This window comes from Coloeus monedula, assembly GCF_965178545.1.
Source record: "Coloeus monedula genome assembly, chromosome: 1".
Taxonomy (NCBI): Eukaryota; Metazoa; Chordata; class Aves; order Passeriformes; family Corvidae; genus Coloeus; species Coloeus monedula.
In genome coordinates, this window is record NC_138781.1 from 50,396,952 (window position 1) to 50,417,417 (window position 20,466).

Sequence of the window (20,466 nt, forward strand, 5' to 3'; positions counted from 1 at the left end):
CCCCCCTTCTCTCTCCCTCCTGACTTTTACATTTCTTCCATCATGATCCATTAGGTATTTACCGGCAGGATAATGTGACTTTTCACACCGGTTCTCTGTGTGCACTGCCCTGCAGACTGGGCTGGATAAAGCCTCTCCCCAACCCCAGCTGGCTGGACATCTCCCCCCCACCTTCCCCTCCCCTTCACACTAGCCAAGCCAAGGATTCCTCTCTCCCTCCCTCGTTCTTTTTCCACCCCTCCCGCCTTCAGTGCAAACCCAAGACGCAGGATCCTGCCGAGGGAAAGTGCTCCTTGAAATCATCACCGCAGACCCCGCTGTGAAAGTGCAGAGGAGGAGAGAGAAAAAGCCTCGGCAGCCAACCTCCTGCGGCTGAGGGCTTTGCAAGCAGGGCAATGGCTCCAGGCTACCAGAGATTCTCTCTCACCTTTCTCCAGGGCGTGGGGTCTGTATTCTTCATGCTTCAGATCATCTGTGTTCAGGCTGATGGTGAGTCTCCCATTCAGTTTGGGCTGGGTTACTATGGCTGGAATGAGAGCTGTATGTTGAAATGTGTTATTGAAAAAAAAAAAAAAAATCCCAAACCAACTTTTTTTTTTTTAATAAGAAGCTTAAATACATGCCCCAGTTTGTGTTAGGAAACTTCTGATTCAGAGGTTTTTGAGACTCTACAAATATCCTGGGGTTAAGCAGAGAAAGGAAATAAGATCCCAGAAGGCTAAGATTATTTTATTACAACAAAATGACGGGATAGTGAACTTTTCCAGAGGAAATAAGTATAATGAAACAAAGCCAGAACACGACTAAGAAGACTCAGCTATATTTTAGGAGACGTCTCCTTATAATTCAGAGTACCTTTTCTCCGAAGAACTTTCCCATCTGCCCTCTTCAGATACCTCCCTGTGACACTATACAGGCAGGTATTGAGGAAGGGAATCCAAGAAGTGAAAGACTTTGATAACCTCTTCTGTTCAGTGCCACACACGCTGAAGATGACTGCTCACCTTTCTGCACATGAGCTTCATCTGCGCTTCACTGCTGAAGGATGTGATCAGAACATGGATTTGGCTGAAGCACCAGCTACCAGTTACTCTGAAATGGGACTTTTTACTCGCTGATGGTAATCCTGAACGGTTGCATCCCTTGAAAGGTTCCAGTAGCATACTGCCCTTTTAATGATTCAGCTTGTGATAGTGATGACCAACTTGTCTTAACCAAAACATAACTTACTTTTGTAGCAACTATGTCTTTTCTTGGGAGAGCAATGCTGAATGGTCACATTTTTCCGCTTTCACAGCTGCGGTAGATTTATGCCCAATCTCAGAATTTTTTAATTTCAATACCCTAATCCTTTACCATTGATGTTTGCTGCATTATTCCAGAGAACAGATCTTAAATATTATAGGGCAATAAAAATCTCTTCTTGTTTGTTCTCAGAGTATTTTTCCTGCTTAACTTAGAATTCTTTCAGCTGATGACAAAGTATGGCAAAGGAAAGGGAGAAAATTAATCTTGCCTGTATGTTTCTACAGCTTCGAGTAAAATGCCATTTATACAACAGAACCCCGTCTTGTGAATTTTAAGAGAATTACATTTCATTAAGCATAAAGGAAAAGAAATGTGTCAGACAACTGCACTGTGTTGCAGTAGGCAAAACTGTGATTCTGTTTTAGGATGTACTCCTTCCCTAGCAAAATGCCTTTGAAATGAGGAGAGGGGAGAAATCATATCAATGAAAAAGGATTCTTCACAGGACTTAAGGACACAGGACAGGAATAATAATTTCCCTTGCTAAGAATGCTTCACCTGAAGATCCCCTTGTTTTTCAGGGCCACCTTCTAATTTGTATTATTTCCATAAAATTTACTAAACTAACTTCTTGATTCCTAAACAGGCATCTTCTAAAAGAGAAAGGGAAAAAAAATGTTGGAGATCATTTTAAGGCAGAGCTCATGACAGATTTTAATTGTCATTCAACAGTTTGTCAAATTTACTTCACATGTGGTAAAACATTTATAGAATTAAAAGGTAGAATATCTGAAGTACTTTACAATTGTCAAGCATTATTATAATAATATGGTTTGCAATTTTGTTTAAATTCTATGTAGTGTTGTGAAAGATGTGTAAGTCTGCTATTAACTTGATCTTCAGTAGGTTCTCCTAATATTAATATTCAAGCAAACAACTGCAGCACTGTCCTATAAACCATCTGGGTTAAAACAGAAGAAAACACTTTATGTCAGATTTAAAATTTACCACTATGTATTTAAGAGGATCTGAGAGTATGAAACAGGATGAATACTTTCTTTTTGTAGCAGATTCTGCCCCGATCCAGTCAGAAAGCACCTTCACATTTTTTAAGTCGTAGGTGAAAATGCAATTGTGCTAGTTTCTAATGGATGCAAATGTCACTTAAGTGCAAACAGACCATTCTGAGTGACACATATGTGTTTGTGTATTCGTTATTTTTAACTGGAAGTATCTGACTGTGTTGCAAACTGCTAAAGGGATTTTGAATTAGCTTTATAAAAAACCTGTGAAATTCAGACTGGCCCCTGTTACAGTTACCTCTGAAACTGGCTGCAATATATTTCCCTAAGGAAGACTTTCACTTTATTATCTCACACAAAAGTAGTGACAGAGAGCAGGCAATAAAACTGGTGGCCATTGAGGTCTGGTGAAGGTGTAAAGCTTCAGAGCTTAACTGATCTCTTTTGATCATTATTTACCATGGTACATATTGCTGTAGCACACATAGGTTCCAGAAATGCAGAAATAAAATACAGCTTTGTTTCACTTTGCAGCTTTTTTTCCTGATTTTAATGTGCTTGCTCAAAGCTGTTCTGGTCCAGGTCAGATGGACAGAGGGCTCCTCAAGGGCTTGTTCCTGCTCTGATGTACCATGGTGTGCTACTGCTAGTGCAGTTACTGGAGAATAATATGGGTTATTGTGGCAGTTCTGAATTGTATCAGTGCAAATTCAGGGGGTTTAATTATTTTCCATTTGCACCGGAAATGTGACTTCCTGTATTCTGCACAGGAGTTGCCTCTGCTTTTTTTGCCTCCCTGTTTTGTCTTTTCACAGCTCCTAACATATCCACAAATATGAACCATTCTTTTCTGCAGAGTACTTGCTCTGAGACAGAGCATGTCAGGAGAGGGTGATGGCAATTCATCTACCATACTGAGACACTCCTGAATTGAAAGAATGTGCTGATTCCCAAACTTTACTAATTGTGTCGAAGTGGAGTTGGTCTGTTGGCTAAATCTGGATTATGTGAAGCTCTATTGGTCGCACCCTATTGGTCATCAGTAGTGACCATGCATAGTGACTGCAGAGGTTGCAAGTGAAAGGATCTAGGGTCCAGGGAGCTGGGCTCAAATAGGTGAGGATCTGAGAGACGTGCCTCTAACTAGAAACTGATGACGTCCAAAGTAGGGAAACCCCCCTGCTAGAGTATTTAATTTGGCTTGTTTTGCATCATTTTTTTTAAGTAAAGGAAAAAAATGTATGGTTTTTTTTTCTCTTCTGCTCTCTCTATACGCTCACGTTTCAGTAGCAGGTGTCTACAAATTTCAATCTCCCACTTACAAAACAACACACATTCTTGCATGAACAATTCCAACTATTTGATCCTAAAGCGTGTAGTAAAATCAAAATTTAGGCTCAAGCTGAGTTTAACTGAGGGGGAACTCAGAGGTGACCTCTTGATTTTGCTATTTTTCTGTTGAAGTAGTATTTTTTAAAATCGAATAAGACATCATTCACTTTTGTTTCTCACAGAAATAAACTCCACATTCGTGAACTCTAGGTAGAACTGGTAATTAGCCAAATCTCTGTCTGCAATTGTAGAGTTACTGGGTCCTCCACCATTACACTTACAATCAAGTTACATTGTTACACACAGCCATAGAAATGGAAAAACGTTGCTCTCGAAGTACAGAAATGACCTTCCCTTTCTTCTTCTGAGTGTTTTTTTCTCTTCTCTTCTCTCTTTTACCTCAATTTTAAATTTTTAACATTGAAGTAAAAATGTATTGGACTCCACATTTGCACATCTTTCACCAAATTTATTTTGTTGAAACAGAATAGTTTTTATCCTTTGAAATAGGAAGCATCATGTCTTGAGTTCAGCACACTGGGCATGCCTTTTAAAGTGCTTTCATTTTACTTCAAAGTATATTTTACCATGCAGTCTTATATTCCTTCTTCAAGTAAAATGCAAATCCTGCTGAAGACATGGAGAAATTTGAACTCATTTCAGTGGTCTTTGAGCTGTGCCTATGCACCTCAGAAGAACTTCTTGTTGTATCTTTTACTGTAAAAGAATAAATTGGCCGAACTCTCTTATTGATAACCAGTGGAATTCTGCTAAACCTAGTGACCTTCCACAAAATATGAAGAAGCAGCTTTTGGACGGGTTTTATTTTTGAAGAACTCCTTTTTTTGCACTTCCATGTATCTGATTGTAGAGGTCTCTTAAGTCTTGAAAGTATTAGGAGGATCAGTTTTTAGAAGCTGAGTTTAGCAAAATTTGGAGCTGGAAATAAGGTGGCGTAAGAGTAATGAACTATCGGAACAGTTTGCTATAAAGTGTGCTGTAAATTCTCCATTACTTGGAGGCATTGAATCATGACTGGATGCCTGTTGAAAAGACATGCTCTAGTTCAACCATGAATTTTTGGACTTGATGGTGGAATTGCAGGGGGAAATCTACAGTCTAGTTATGCAGGAATTGAACACAGTGATAGAAATGATCCCTAGAAGACCTGAGATTTATGCATCTGTGGGTATGTTTTCAATCAGAGTACACTGGGGTACTCTTAAGTAAAAGCTGTATGAATCTATTGCAAAAATTAACTAAAACATTATCAATATATCAAAATATAATCAATATTCTGTAATAAGAGTGATCAGATAATGGTGGAGGCTAGCGATCTAATATAGGCTAATTATTAAAGAGGGAATCTCTTTGGTTTCAAGCATGAATTTTTCATGTGAGCTATGAATCCCACTGACAACAATTGGAAGAATGATGTCTTATTATTTATGCCTCATCATTGAAGTTAAAAGCTTTATCACTTGTTTCAAATGGGAATCTAAAAGAACCTTACTGTTACAAGGATATTTTTTGTTCTGAACCTGCTAAACTCAACATGTTCAGCAAGCGTCCTCAGACATACTACTTTGCATGGATTTTTAGCTTGATCTTTAAATCAAAGGGACTTGCTTTGTTTAGAAAAGCTTCAGAAAAGTGTGTAGAGTTTTGGTAGCGAATTTTCACCCCTCTGCGGGGGGTAAAAGCTTTATGGGAAGCAAATGTTACAGGACAGAAATGAAGTGACAGAGTCAAGAGAGAGCTCAGACACAGGGGCTGCTCAAAGGTACCACAGTCAAAGGCATACTACATTCTTCATGCAGACATGATCCTTCATCCTGTGTCTTATGGAAATACAGAACAGTCTCATATTTAAAACAAAATGACAGTACCTCTCTTGATACTGCCTCAGAGATAAGACTGATTTCAACCACCCCAATATAAAAAAATGACTGCTATGTCATCAAGTATGGGAGAAAATCCTTTTTTAAGAAACCTTTTAACTAGCACCGATAAAAATGTTACAAATAATTAGCCAGGACCCTTAGATTCCCTTACACCGAAAATGATACCATTTGAGATAAAAAGTGATAAAAATTCTATACATCAATATCTTGTATATGTTAGCCATGACACTGTAAGGTGCAGAATTCAGTGTTGCAGTCATTTTTGTTTAAGGGGATTTCCTGTTTTGATGTGCTTTTGTGTTTTCCCTAGCATATCTCCTGTATTTTTTTCCTGCCAATGCCCCTCAGTAATGTGACACACCTCAGGATATTGAGGATCCAGCTATTCCATTGGTCAAGCATCTGATAAGTGAACCTTACTCACTATGATATTTTCTAAGTAAGAAATCAGACAAAACCAGAGGGCACATCTTGAAAACTTGGCAGATAGCCACAGAGCTTCTAAAACTTTGAAGAAGATTCGCAGGTTAGTCTGGTAAACAGGTTGGCCTTCTTTACCCACCTCTGGCTAACCAGAATTTCCTATAAAGCAGTTCACTGTAACTTCCCAACCAGTAAGTCTTTCCTAACTTACCTTATAATTCACTTGTTTATATAATTTGAACAGCCCAGATACCTTTTCAAAGGACAACGCTCTCTTTTGACAGCACCTTCATAGGTTCTAGTAAAAAGTTAGTGTATCTTAAGTACTAACAAACAGCATAACAGTAGTCAAGGGAAGCTGTCTCGGTGCCTGTCTTGGATATCTAAACTCCCTTAAAAATGTAACTGTTGCTTACTGGTAAAAAACCTAAATAATTAACCAAATTTTTTATAATTATATCTAGAGGGAACTCAATGCCTGCTGATTTTCCTTTCTTTAAGGCTTCTAATTGAAATACTAATAGCTGGAAAATAAGGGCCAAAATAACATTTACAGTTTAAGTCAGATGCTATGCAAACTTGTCCTCTTTGTCTTGGATGATGCATCTCAATCCCAATGGCCAAATGTTGAAATGTAGAATGCAGACAGGCTTTTAGTTGGGACGAAGCCTCAGTAAAGCATTACACTTAATCTCTGTTTTCCTTTAGGAGAGAAAATAGTTTTGCAACTTAAGAATGGTTGTTCAAAACCATCATCTTTCTGCTTATATGGTCTCTCTCCCTCGGCCGTGCACACTTCACTGTGTCTGTCGTGGCTTAGGAAACAGGAGCTACATTAGTGTCATGTGCATTATTTGGGACATGTGGTAAAGAATCCTGATGTTTGTGTACTGAGGGATGTAGAGGCTTGCTGCTTTCACTACTTTGTGTAAAACCCCCTGTTCTAATTACAGTTAATGGTACTGATTGCAGTGGAGAATCTAAAGACAATGTAATCTAGGGGCTATCACACTGACCAGTGTTTCTGGCTGTGTTCCTTGGTCAGCTACTGTTAACTGACTTAGGAAAATCACTCTGGGTACTCTGAATTTCCATTCCTTCTCGTAGCTGCTTGTCCCGCTTATTTAAATTGCCATCTGCCCAAATCAGGACGACTTCTTGCTGTGCACAGGTAGAATTCCCACCAAAGCAGGAGTCTTCATTGGGACTTGTCTGCCCTTGCTAGCTAATGTAAACACAAACAACATATTTACTTGAGGGAAAATTTACATGTTTTGATGTAAGGACTGTGATTCTTCTAGTAGGTTTAGTTGTGCACAGGTGAGAACAGATAGCTGTTGTGGGCAGGCCTACCTTGTATAAGTTCCCCGTATTTAGGATTAGAATTAGATTTACCTATTTGTTGAAACAGTATGTGGTGAGGGTGGCACTTGGTAGAGAATCAGGCTGAATCAGTCTGAAGGATTCCCAATACTGGTCAATATCTCCTGTGAGTGTGAAGCTGGCTACGTAGTGAACACTCAGTATGTGCTGGAAGTTATGCACTCATATAATCACTACCACTAATCCTCTTTGGAAATAAGACATAAATAAGTGCTTCCAGGCATTTACTGAATGAACAGTGCTTAATAATTTTCTTCCTGCACCTGCAAGCAATCTCAGTCCTTACCTTTGAAATCAAGAAGGTATTCTGAGGGATGTTATCATCAGAAAAAAGATAGTTACGGCAACTTAATGTCAGCTGCAAACTGTCTCATTGTTTATTTCTTTTTCTGGAGCAGCCAGCTAATATGTTTATTCCATAACCCTGTAACTTCTCAAGCTTCATTGCCAAAACCCCAACTGACCTGTTCCCACTTGCCAAAACCTCTAACTTTCACCCTTTCAGCTTTCCCAGTACTAGATAAATGAAAGTAAAATAAACTGAACTGAAAATAAAAATAGCATTAAAAAATGTTACACTAAATATGTTCTCATGCTCATTCAAAAAAAATAAAAAGCTTCCATTAATAAAAAATTTTGTCTGTCTTTCCAAAAAGGTATGATAACAAAGTGGTCTGCATTTAGACACAAGATGTCATAGAATGACATAAGTTTGATTTTAGAGAATAAGTATAAATCTATTTCTGATATGGAAGACGGGGCTGCAATACTGGTTTTTAGGCATGTACTTGCTTTATAGATGTAGTTGCTATGGAGTAACTGTAAAATGTTTAGCAATGGATTCTGATGTTAGTAGCCTACAGGAGGTGTTCTTTCCAACTTTGACTTTTTTTGTGCATATGAAAGAGTATCATATTTTCTCTCTCCAGGTCTTAAACACAGACCTAGAGAGGTGAGACAGGCTTCTTCTCCAAGTTAGGAATGACTTGCTTTTCTGTTGGTGCACAAAATTAAAAGAAAAGCTAACATGAGGATACTTAGTCTTGATTAAATTATGCCTTCCAAAAAGTAGGTGGCCCATTAAAATAAACTTAGTAAAAGCATGAAGGCTTTATTTTGTGATAATTTGCAATATTTCTGTTGAATATGTATTGAGTACAATTCCATGATGGATGACATGTCCTTTCTTGGTGTTGCAGGAAAAGTGTTTGCACTTGAGTCCAAGAACAACTCTCAGGGTCTGGATTTAGCCGAAGCTGAGAAAGCTTGTGTTGACCTGAGTGCTCGCTTAGCAACTGCAGAAGAACTGAAAAGGGCTGTTCTGGACTGTTCTTTTGCTGGCTGCACCACAGGATGGCTCGCCAGCGGCTCTGCCGGGTAAGGACAACAGCATAACACTTTCTGTGAAGTAGGAATGATGGTTGACAAGCAAGTTTTCCACCTTGATGAAGATTTACTGAAAAACACTGGCCACAATTCAAGCACCATGACATATAGCTAAATGTGCCACTCTCCCCCCAGAACTATTTTTTTACGGCTAATATTGCAGGTACACAAGTATTCACCAGTGTCACGTTACAATTTCACAGATTCGGCACAATTTTCTCTTCTTCTTTCCTGCTGAATTACATCGTTGTGGCTCCTGTCCCCCTGGTCTGTAGTGAGGGGCTGAGCCCTAAAGTGCTTTGCAGGCTGAGAACACGGTGCTAGAGTTAGTGTCCATGCTCCTGCTGACTCTGTTGCTCTCCAGTCTCTAAGAAGCTCAGCAAACTAAACTTCTCTTGGGAACCACGTGTCTGTCTAACGCACTGACGCATGGCTGAACAGACAATAGCATGTTCGAAAGGGCATAGATGCACTTGGGTATGATAACCCACATGTGGTAGAGAGTTTGTTGAGAAAGCTCACCAGGGATCTGATATTGTCCCTCAATGTGTTAGAGGTAGCTCAGGTGACTCGATGTGGCACTAGGCTGAGCTTTTCCTTGCACAAAGCACTGTTGCCTCTGTAGAGACCAATTTAAAGCAGGAATGTAAATGGAGGAGTTGAGGGAATGTCTGATGTCACTGAAGCTGGGACGATACAGGAATTGCCCAGGAGTATATCTAATCTATTTTCAATGTTCAATGGTGATAAAGTTTTGTTTTACGAAAAAAATGTTTCCAAACTTTAGTTTATTATTAGATTTTGTGATAGTTACCAGTTTTTAAAGTAAGCATTGGAGTTTCTGTATTTTTAGTGATAAGTTTTCCAAAGGACACAAAATTACTACTATTAATGAAATTTAAACAATTTCAAGCAAAAGCAACTATTTTCTGTGGTTGTATTTTTTCTTAGGTGAAAAATTGTTTGAAAATTTATTTGTAGGTACTTCTGGTCATTAAAAAAAGAATTCAGAAATGCCTCAGGATAAAAGACGGTGATCTAAATCCAAAAAATCTTTTTCCCAAGACAGTTGCTGAGATAGCTTGCAGGCTGACAAGACAGGGAAACCATATAACTGTAAGAAGTGCATGGAAAAGTTGTTGTACAGGGTCTTTATACAACCTCTGTATTCCAGAAGTAAGGAATGATGATGGGCAGGAGAAGAAGTCATCCCTTTTTTTATCTAAGCAATACCACTAGTTAGTCCAGTGAGATCCTCAATTAATTGCTGCAGGCACTGGAACTGTGGCTATTAATAGAACAGCTGTGGACTGAATATCTTCAATATCAAAATTGTGTACAGTGATAAAAACACATCATACTGACGGGAAGGAGGGGAAGATTTTGCATCCCTTCCAACCTTCTGTACTCCATTCCTCCTGTAAACCTGTCCTTAGTATGGCAGTCGCTAAACTATTTATCAGAAAGAACTTTGTGGGGGCACACCAGCATGCCATTGCTGTGCAGTCACCAGATCTGACCTTCAGTGGAGAGCTTCACCACAGAAAAAAGTTCTTCAGAGCTGGAATTTTATACTCTGGGGCTATTTTACCCATGGCTGGGCAAGCACCAGAATCTATGTTACTTGGTTCGTTGAACTGGATGTTTTTGGCCCTGGGGAAAAATGGGAATTGTATACAGCCTAAAAAGGCTAATCTGCTTCCACTGTAAGTTAATGCGGCTCTGGAGAAAGAAGTGAGCAGTCAAGTGCAAAATGTGCAAATGGGACAAAGTTGTTCAAGTTGAACAAGTTCAGCTTCAATACAGAGATTTACAGAGAAATTTAGATGAAAGGGTAAAATGATGCCACAAGGAGTTCCGTGCTAATACATGCAGGAGGAACATGCAATCTACTTGAAAATATCTTTACAGGGCTCTGATTTACGTCTGTCAGTCCAGGAAAGATATGAGGACATCACTATGCACAGCACAAAGAAAACCTCTGTCAGACTGCAGCTGTAGTAAAAACAGACAAACAAACAAACAAGCAAGCAAAGAAGTTTCTAGAGTGTTTATGGAATGGGATGGAGAATATGAAAAAATATATACATGTAGGTCATTGTAATGGCCTGCTTTGGAATACTATATATATTTTTACTGTATCTTGGGAAAGGTACTGAAAGTGTCTCAAAAAAAGGCTTAAGAATAATTAAAGGAATCAAAAAATATAAGAAGGGACTCAAATTATTTTACTAAATTAGTTATTTATTTTTAAATATTTACCTATACAATACTTTGGGCATTTACTTGATAAATGGAAACATGACAGCAGGGGTAAAGGATAGCTGGTATACAGAAAAACCTCTCCACACCAGCTGATTTTACAAAGAGAAGAGAAGAGAAGAGAAGAGAAGAGAAGAGAAGAGAAGAGAAGAGAAGAGAAGAGAAGAGAAGAGAAGAGAAGAGAAGAGAAGAGAAGAGAAGAAAGAGAAAGCAGGCTTCGCGGCATGCCCACAGGTTAGAGAAGTTTGAAAAATTATTTCCAAAATAAAGGACTCTTTGCTAGGCACACCTTGTGTATGTATCTTGATGAAACTCCACATCTTTGAATGAGAAATGACCTCCCCACATCTGCCAAGTCCAAAACTGTTCAGGACTTTGTATGTCGGATCTAAAATCTTGGAATCCTCCCAGCAGCTGACTGGAGTCCAATGCAGATAGCAGAGCTTTAGTCTAATACTCTCCCATATCCTCTTGGACTGTGTGCCTCAGAAAGGACATTAATAGGAGGGAGCATGATAAAAGGAGTTCCTAATTTCTGGAAGAATGAGGTTTGGTTTATTTATTTGGTGCCTGGAAAGTACCCCAATCTTTCCCCTGAGAAAAATGGGTTAGACATTGGCAGTAGAAGTAAACACAAACAAATTATGTGATTGAAGTAATCATGGTGTTGCAGGTTTTCTGAAATGCTTCAGCCCTCCTTTCATCACTTAGACTTTAAACTGAACAGGAGCTCTAGCAGACATGCAAGGACTTTTTCACTGCTAGATCCATTGTCCAGGTTTTGCACAAGCCTGTGATTTGTTAATTTCTGGTGACTATTTATGGTCTCAGTGAATAGTTACAATCCCACTCCTAGTAAACATTTCCATCACTGTTGATTATTTTGTCTTATTATTATTTTTACAGCCAAATCAGAGCCTGGAAACCTGTGGGAGTGTGTCCTCTTATGGCTGAGGCACATCACTCAGTCAGTGTGAGCAGGTTTATATTGCCTGCTCTCTGGGCTGTGCTTCTTCTATGGGCAAAGAGGAGAATTTGGTCTAAAGAGCCAGCCCAGTTTGTGTGACTGTCAAATTTCTGATGTCAAATTTCTTGTGTAAATGTAGATCACCCATATTTGAGTATGCCCACTTCAGTCCCTGCAAACTGGGCTAGCCCAAGCAGCAGGTCTTGAAAAATGGGATTCATTTCAACTGATGCAGAATGGAAATTGCTTAAACAAATAGATCCCTGCCAGCAAATCCAAAGACACTATAAAGTGGGTGCTTTTGTGATTTGAGCAGCCTGAGACAGAATCTCTTTCACAGGAATAAGGGGATGTTCTTGTCTTGCCCTTGCAGTTGTTCAGCCCAGCTTAATTCAGGGTTCAGGGTTCTTCACACAGACAAGTCCCTGGCAGTCTAGGGGCTTGGGAACTTTTTGAGAAGAGCCACTGACAAGTAGGTAGGGATAACTTTTCCCAGCAAGCCAAAAGTAAGCCGTGTACAAGTCAGTCTTGACATGTGTAACTTATAAAGCATTACACATTGTTGCATTTCAGGAAATGAAATGTTGTTAGGCAAGTCTCATTTGTCAGATGAGCCCTAATAGCTATTTATACTAAAAATGACACTCTTATGACTTACTTGCATGTCAGACAAGTGAGTCAGTAAAACCATCAAGTGATCTGCCAGAATATAAATGAAAAAAAGGTGGCAGAGTTCTCTGAAAGGCTCTCACTGCTATCTTTTGAACTCAGATGTCATGCTGGAAAACTTTGTGTCGAGTCTTCCAGCACTGGGCAGCATGTCTTGTAGGGTCTTAATTTCTTTTCTGGGTTTTTGAAATTTGGGAAGTGAATGTAACACAACTGGTCTTAATATCAACCCTGTGCACAGAATGTTAGAAAGCAGCTATTCATTTTAGAAATGGTTAAACATCCTCAACACCTTGTACTAATATACCCATAGCAAATTACTCATTTCCATTACTTTTGTAGGACAGAAAAGCTGAAGCTGTCCTATTCCCTATCCTGTTCCTTATTTGCCTACAAAGGAATGGAGCCATGTATCTCTTCTATAACAGCTTTGAAGTTCTGTGTAAAATTTCTGTTCTGTGATAGACCTCCTGCCCCTGCTCCTTTGTCAATGTGCTCCTTTGCATGAAATTGCCCTGGGCTAGTTTCTACCCAGTCCCTGAAGGATTTATTCCAGAGGGGATAAGTCTGCAGTGAGCAAGCAGAGTCAGCTAGAATAAGCTCTGCTGTGAGAGTCAGAAGACAGGGGTTCTTTTCTTGACTGACCACAGACCAGATGTTTGCTACTAGGAAAATTACTTCATCTCCATTTTTCCTTCCTTTTGTTAGCTCTTTGGGTTTTGCACTGACTGCTTTTGAATGCTGCTACAGTGTCAAACACAACAGGGCCCTCACTGCAGATGACACCAGTGGGAAATGTAATAATAAGACTCAAATATGGCATTTCACAAAACTACCTACTTCTTTTTCTGCCTACTGCATGGGACTTGCCCAGCACCTGACATACGGTAGTAAAAGCACATTTCCTGGGAAAGAAAAAAGCAATATCCAAGGAATGAAATAAAGGGTCAGTTGCTAACCCTTTCCAGTCTTCTCATCTGTATTTGTAAAGACTTGGGCTTGTGGGTCCCTTGAAATTCATCCAGGTGTGCATGCTAAAACAGGTCCACTTGCTCTTTGCAGAGAAGCAGTCCTGGTGATATGTCACTTCGGCAAGCTCTTGGTTTTATTTCAAGGATGTGCTCTGCTGACTGATTATAATGCATATGAATTTGTTCCCAGACAGATATTTGAGGCAGGTCAAGTAATTCACTTCAAGAGAAAAATCCAGACATAACTGACAGGACACGGTCCAATTCAAAATGCTAAAGTTGCTTATGAAATCATCTGAGGAGGTCTTGGACTCCAAAATGCCTTCATGTCACAAACTCTAGTCCCACAGCTCACAGCTCATGTCATGCTCTCCTAGAAGACAACTTTGTCTTCTTGTTGTTTCTTGTCAATCATCTCAGAAAGTCTCATATCAGGTGAAAACAAAGTAATTGTGTTTCAGGAATAGGGATTTTTACATAAAGCTCAGTCAAGAGACTTGAATTTAGGAAGTGGGCATGACCAGTTTACTCCCAGGGATGATATCACTGAGCAATGTGGATGTGACCCGCTTTCCATCAGCTTTGGGAGGAAAGAAGCAAATCTTTTCTTAGCCCAACCTGGGATGATAACATGGACAAAGTATGACAGCTGTGTTTCTTGTAAAAGAGATGGCCCAATAACTGAATAACTTTTTAGAAAATGTACTTTTTGAGGAGCAGCATTGTAGAAAAGAAACTACCTATTTTTTATGTGTTTTCTAAGACAAGCATCCAAACCACCATCTGCTGAAATGTAGCATCACAGTCATCAGAGTTGCCATTTACTAAGCGAGATATGACTCTCACTTCTAAGTTGTATTTTTACTGGAAGGTTTTTTTAACTAACTGAGTGATTTAGCAAAACTTTAGCAAGCTTTGGCACAAAAGGCAGCAGTTTGATAGTAAAACTAACTAATGCCAGAAGGTTAGAAATCACTCCTAAGACCAAGGAAAATCACAATATTGAACAGGAAGGTAAGCCTGACTTCAGAGATGGAGTAATAGAAACAGGGTGCAAGGCAACAGTATTGTCTGAAGGCTAATAGGAATTTCTGCCTTAAACCAGCAGTTCAGCTGGAAAGGCAGAGCAGGAGAAAGAGCTGGGTATAGTCACAGAACACAGGGAGGCAGTGGGCCTGTTTTAAAATGAAATACCTCATGTAAAATTTGTGAGAAAAATAAATGCTATCGTCCTAAAAGATATCCAGCAGCAATTCCAGAGGAAAGAGGGCAGTACTGAGGGACTTGAATGAGGCACCAGTGAGACGCCACCTGCAATAGTGCAATGTAATTATTGGCATTCAAGCCCAGAAGGTCTGGGCTCAGACTAGGATTAGTCCAAAAAAGCACCTCTTTTATCAAATGGCAATTAAAGGTGATAATTTATTTAGCTGAGCAAAATGAAGTCAAAAATGGGATATGCTTACTCTTTGCAAATGCACAAGAGGGGCTAATACCAGGATTTTAACTTGTCAGATATCTAATGAAGTTGATTTTCCACTTTTCAAATGAAGTTCACATATTTTGCCTTTTTTTTTAGACTCTCTGTAATGCTTTGTCATATCTGAAAGCCTGTCCTCTGAGAACGGAGCTGCTTTGTAAATCAGTAGCATTCAGAAAATATTTTTGTATTTTTTTAAAACCCTTTGGTAACTAACCAGTAACATCTGTTACCAAAGCCATGGATTAAACTGGAACCTGTAAAGTGAAATTGGGTAAAACCAACTTTCTAGTGATGCTTGACGTGCCATCAAGCATCCAGCTAGTCCAGACCAGGAAGCAACATGATTCTTCTTTACATGCATTAAGAATGCTCAAATTATATGTACCTAGTGATATTAGAGTAAAATGACTATATAAAATCTTTCATACTAGGCTACAGTATGAAAGTCTGCATGAATGGGCCATATTTATCTAATGAACAGAGGCCTCACTATTTCAGTAGTCATATGTACAATTTTAAGCACAAAAGGCTGCATTTTGGTGTATATTTTTAAGAATCTAAAGGATATTGGTTCTGCCTTGGTAAGACCTCCTTTTGACATTTCCAGTGGCAGTATTGCTGTTGGAATGTCTTCATGTCACACTTAGCAGCTGCTTTCTTTGGGTCACATCCAGCCAGAATTAGCTTCTATAGTTCCCAGTCAATGGACTTTCCAAAGCCCACCTGTGCTCCCCTTCATGACTTTTCAGGGAAATTTTCTTCCCTTTGGTAATCATGAACATGTCATTTATATTTTATTCCTCATCAGAGCCAGCTTTGTAATTTGCAGTTTCCCAAAATACAGAAGGGGAAGACTAAGAATAAAAATCCCCTAGTTTGGCTCCCAGACTGCTGCTGGTTTTTTCTCTTGCCTAGTTACTGAAACACAAACAGTAAAGCTGACCCATGAAAAAAAATCAGCACAAGATGTTAAAGATTTATCTTGACTAAGAAAAGTGATGAAGTTTTTAGCTTTATAATTAGGGGAAGGTTTCTTATAGTATGCTATGAACCAGACTTTCACAGTGCCTCAGCTAACACGTTGTTGCTGATGTTCTTCTGAGCTGAATATATTGCAAGCTCATACTACTATGAATCAATGTCATAAGACCATTCTGACTCAGTTCAGTGAATTTATTGACTAAGACTACAAAACCTAAAATCAACCAGCAGATAAAGTAGCAACTACAAAAAAACATCCCACCTACTGTTTTCTGTGCTGATGGATCACGCTTTATCCTATGAACTCAGCTGTCAAATCCGTTTGTTTTAGCTTGGGCTTACTGAAAAACTTTCAAGTATTATAAAATTGCCTTGCAGTTATCTTACAAAGCACAAGTATCAGTGGATATTACTATAAACAAAACTTATAATTTATATAAAAATAGCATGTCTTTATTAAAAATGCCTTTATTATACATACATACCATATATGAAATGGACTATAATTACTACAGTTTGAGCATATAATTATCATATATTTATTAATACATATTTTATAATGGCATATTATGGCATATTGTAAAATAAATATTAGTCATGCCAGATTTTCTTCTATTTCCTTCTTTGAACAGAGGAATTAAGAGAAGAGCAAAATATACCAATTATTCCTTCGTTACATAATACATTAGAAAAAAAAATTGAAGCAGCACAAGAGTAAGCTGAAGGCTTCTGGGAAGTCTGCTTCTCACCTTATTGTGCTACATACTAGATTTTCTCCTTGGGTGTGCACATGATATCTGCAATATCTGAGTCATGGCACAGGAAAACAATGAATAGATTGGCCAGTCTCTGATCTTTTTTTCCAGGTGGGTACAGAAGGACTGTTAATTGTTCTTAGTTGGATGAATTGTATTGTACAGCAGGAGTTAAGCTGAGGTTCAACACAGTGCAGAATCCCTGGTCTCCTGTTTTCTCTCTTGAGAGGAGAAGAGGCATCATGAAGCAGTTTGTCCTTAGCACTAGACTGAGAAGATTCTCAGTAGTTTGTCAAGGAAACAGAGGAGACACCTTTAGGCATCTTCCAATTTTCATCAGAGAGAAGGGGCTGTTGTCGACACAACCAACCACATTTTTATCTTACTGGATAACATGTGGTACTTTCATGGTCTATGGAGATAGTGTTTCTGATTGATTTGTATGCTGAGATTGAGAGTTCATGGCCATGTAAGAGTAATTTTGAGGGATGCATGGATGCTTCAGGCAGATATGTATCACAGACAATTACTATGGGTGATATGCTGTCCAAACTCAGGATGCTTCTGAGTACGTCTGCCTTCATCAGAAATCTCCACAGAAGGAAAAAGAAATCAAATCTGTTTCTTAACTAAAAGGCACAAAATGAAGCATTACACTGCTCTGAGCATCAGATGATATTGTATGCTGAGTAATGAGGTTAACTTCAATTAATGCATGAAAGTATACATTAACAGAACTAAATGTACATGACTACATTCTTCTGAGTGGCTGGGTAGGTGGATGTGTCCCTTAAAAAAGTGTATGAAGTTTGTGACATTCTCTCAGCCATGATGCATGCCACGGTGCAATAATTCAAAACAGTCAAGAAACAAACCAGGCAGCAACACCTCTCAGCAGGGTGCTGGAAGGAGTAGGACAACTGTACAATTTTTTGTCTCTTATTTTAGTATGGCTGTGCTGCTGCTGAAGAAATTTCAAGATATGATGAATTCTGAATTGGTAGCCATTTTTCAGTCATGAAAATGGTAACAAATTTAAAAGCATCACACTCTACCTTTTAGAACTGTGACTAAAGTGTACCTGTATATTTAAGTTGAAATTATAGATTAAAAGCTAGCATTTTAGTATTTAGGGGAACCCTCAAGAATTCAGAAAATAGGCTATTAATGTGTATTTTTAGTCATACCTGAAATCCTACTGGCTGCAAAGAGACTATTTCTATGCCATGGGCACTGCAGGTCTGATCGACCCACTACTGAGAAATGCTGAGCACTCTTGAAGCTCCATTCAGCAACAGCAGTAACAGCTTACTGAAGATGTTTAAATCTTGCAGGACTGAGCCTGAGGTGTGAAACTACTGTCAGAGAAGAAGGAATGAAAGAGATTAAATAGATTTTTTTTCTTCCTTCATCTTTTTAGAGTCATATTTCACATCAAGGTGTGAAAAGACATCTGAGATATTCAAGTCCAATCATTGACCCGGCACTGTGTCTTGTGTACAAGACAAGGTTTCTTTCATTTCAGAAGGATTGCATTAGGACATCTGCAGTTTTATTCAGATCAATTTTAATATGACAAAAATCCAAATGAAAGTCCTAAGTAGCAGATACATGTAAATACGTGTGAAAAATCTTAATGTAATCTAAAGCCTTTCTTTATGTATAATGTTGAAACTTCACGCAAGGTAAACCTTTGTCAGTTTGATCACACTGGATAGCAGCTGAGAAGGTTCTTAAAATGAATTAGCTAATCGATAAAATCTATCACCTACAAGCCTGTAGTTTATAGTAAAATATTTGAAAAAAAAGTGAGAAAAACTAGCACTTTAAATACATGACCTTACACCTGAGCCAGGTATCCTGTTTTGGTGATGACCTCATTATACCAAAGGTGTGTCACCCACAGATAACTTTGCAGCCAGCTGAAGAACTGATAAAGAAGTTACAGTGCTTTGGGCAGAAGCAAAATACATAAATATAGAAATTGGAATTGGAAATCTCAGAAGATTTCTAATTAGAAATTAGAAAGATAAGATTTTCAAAAGCGGCTTCCAAGTCTCAGGAATTTTAGTCTTTGATGGAACATAGAAATGAGTGTGGCCTGATGTTCAGAGACCAGAATTTTATGATGGTAAGAGTCTTCAAAACTAATTTGTTTCCCTTTGTTGCTTTTTTTTCTTTTTTTTTCTTTTTTTTTTTTTTTTTGAGAGAGAGCAAGCCTCAAGCCTAAAGTACACAATTACAGATGAAAAGCACATTTTTTGCAGTCATATCATTATCTGTCCACTCAGTGTTGCAAGACATAACTGATCCAGGGATCTAAGCAAGTGAGTATTTATAGGAAAGATTAAGGTTGATGAGTTAATTTTTGAAGTGTCTCCTTCTTTTAGACCTTTTAACACCTAGTGGAATAATATGGAAATATTATATACATACAGAAACTTTCTAATTGATATCCTGATCCTCCCAGTCATCTGAACTCATTTTGGCAGATCGAGTGGCTTTTGTCTAAGTGTTTAATTACTGACTTAGAGGATTCAGATTTTAAGTCCATTAAACTCTGAGAGAACTGAATTTAAAACTTGTGTGGACAATATTGTCCTTAAAAAAGGACTTTTTTGAAGGGATTTTTTGTCCCTCAAAAAATCAAGTGGAGTTTTCTTTATGAAGGAAACATATTTGGTTTGAAATCATAAAGGGGCTTTTAGCAGGGAATGACATCATGTTGTTTTCCAGAGGAGAAGTGTAGCAGGAGCCATTTTGGTGCACGTGTGACCACCACCATACGGCTTGTTTCATGTTGCTTTTGTTTGTTTATAATAAAAAAACACTAAAGTTGTGTATTTAGCTACCCGAAAGCTAACACATGCCAGAATGAAAATACTCTGTACAACCATAATTCAGCTTATTTCTACAAAACAATTGTTACATAGTATTTTAAGTGCATGATCAAATACTGGGTTTCCACTGGATCTTTTCCACCCTCAATGAACAGGCATTTTATTTATTTAATCTTATTTATTTTATATTATTGTATTTTATTTTATCTTATTTTATTCCTCAGATTTAGGGAAGGGCTGATGGCACATTAGTTCAACCATTGCACAATACAAAATGATAATTTCCTCCTCTGGAAGGATTTGCTCTGTGGAAAGCATTTTTATCTTCCCTTCACTAGAATAGCTGACTGTGCAACAGTTCTACAAGCTTTCTGTCCACGAAAATATAAACCCACACCATTAATATCCAGCTGCAAAAATTTGGGCTGAAATAACTTTCCCAGCCTTTGTAACCTCCAATGTAACAGTAAAACCAGTGTTTTCTGCAAGAAACTCTCTTCTATTTGCTAGTTTTAAGCAGCCAGTGCAGCTGAGAAAAGACATAATTGGTAAACTCTTACTTCATCATCAGCACCAACAGGGTTTTAAAACCCGATATAGATCTAATACCTTTCTTCAAGCCTATCAGGGGTGACAGGATGGATTAGGTACTGATGAGTACCAAACCAGGAGAAATGGAGTTTACTCAAAAGTGTGAAATTGCTATTAAAAAAAAAAAAAGCTGTTTTTCTTCCAACAACCCAAGATGAATTTTCTGAGTTTGTCTGTGTTAGCTTTTGAGCAGTTAAATATGCAACCTTACTGGCTCTTTAATGTAAACGCTAAGATTTATAACCTTTC

The 20,466-nt window shown here is 38.4% G+C and overlaps 1 protein-coding gene across 1 annotated transcript in view; it reads left to right on the forward strand.

Annotated features, from left to right (window-relative positions):
• Nucleotides 1-395: 395 nt before the first annotated feature.
• The window catches only part of SUSD5 (sushi domain containing 5), a gene marked incomplete at both ends in the record, with an annotated part of 39,036 nt that continues 18,965 nt past the window's right edge, over nt 396-20,466 (forward strand). The window contains 2 exons of the mRNA XM_082286240.1: nt 396-489; nt 8,512-8,689. Coding sequence (XP_082142366.1) covers nt 396-489; nt 8,512-8,689 — 272 coding nt within the window. The remainder of the gene's footprint in view (nt 490-8,511; nt 8,690-20,466) is intronic.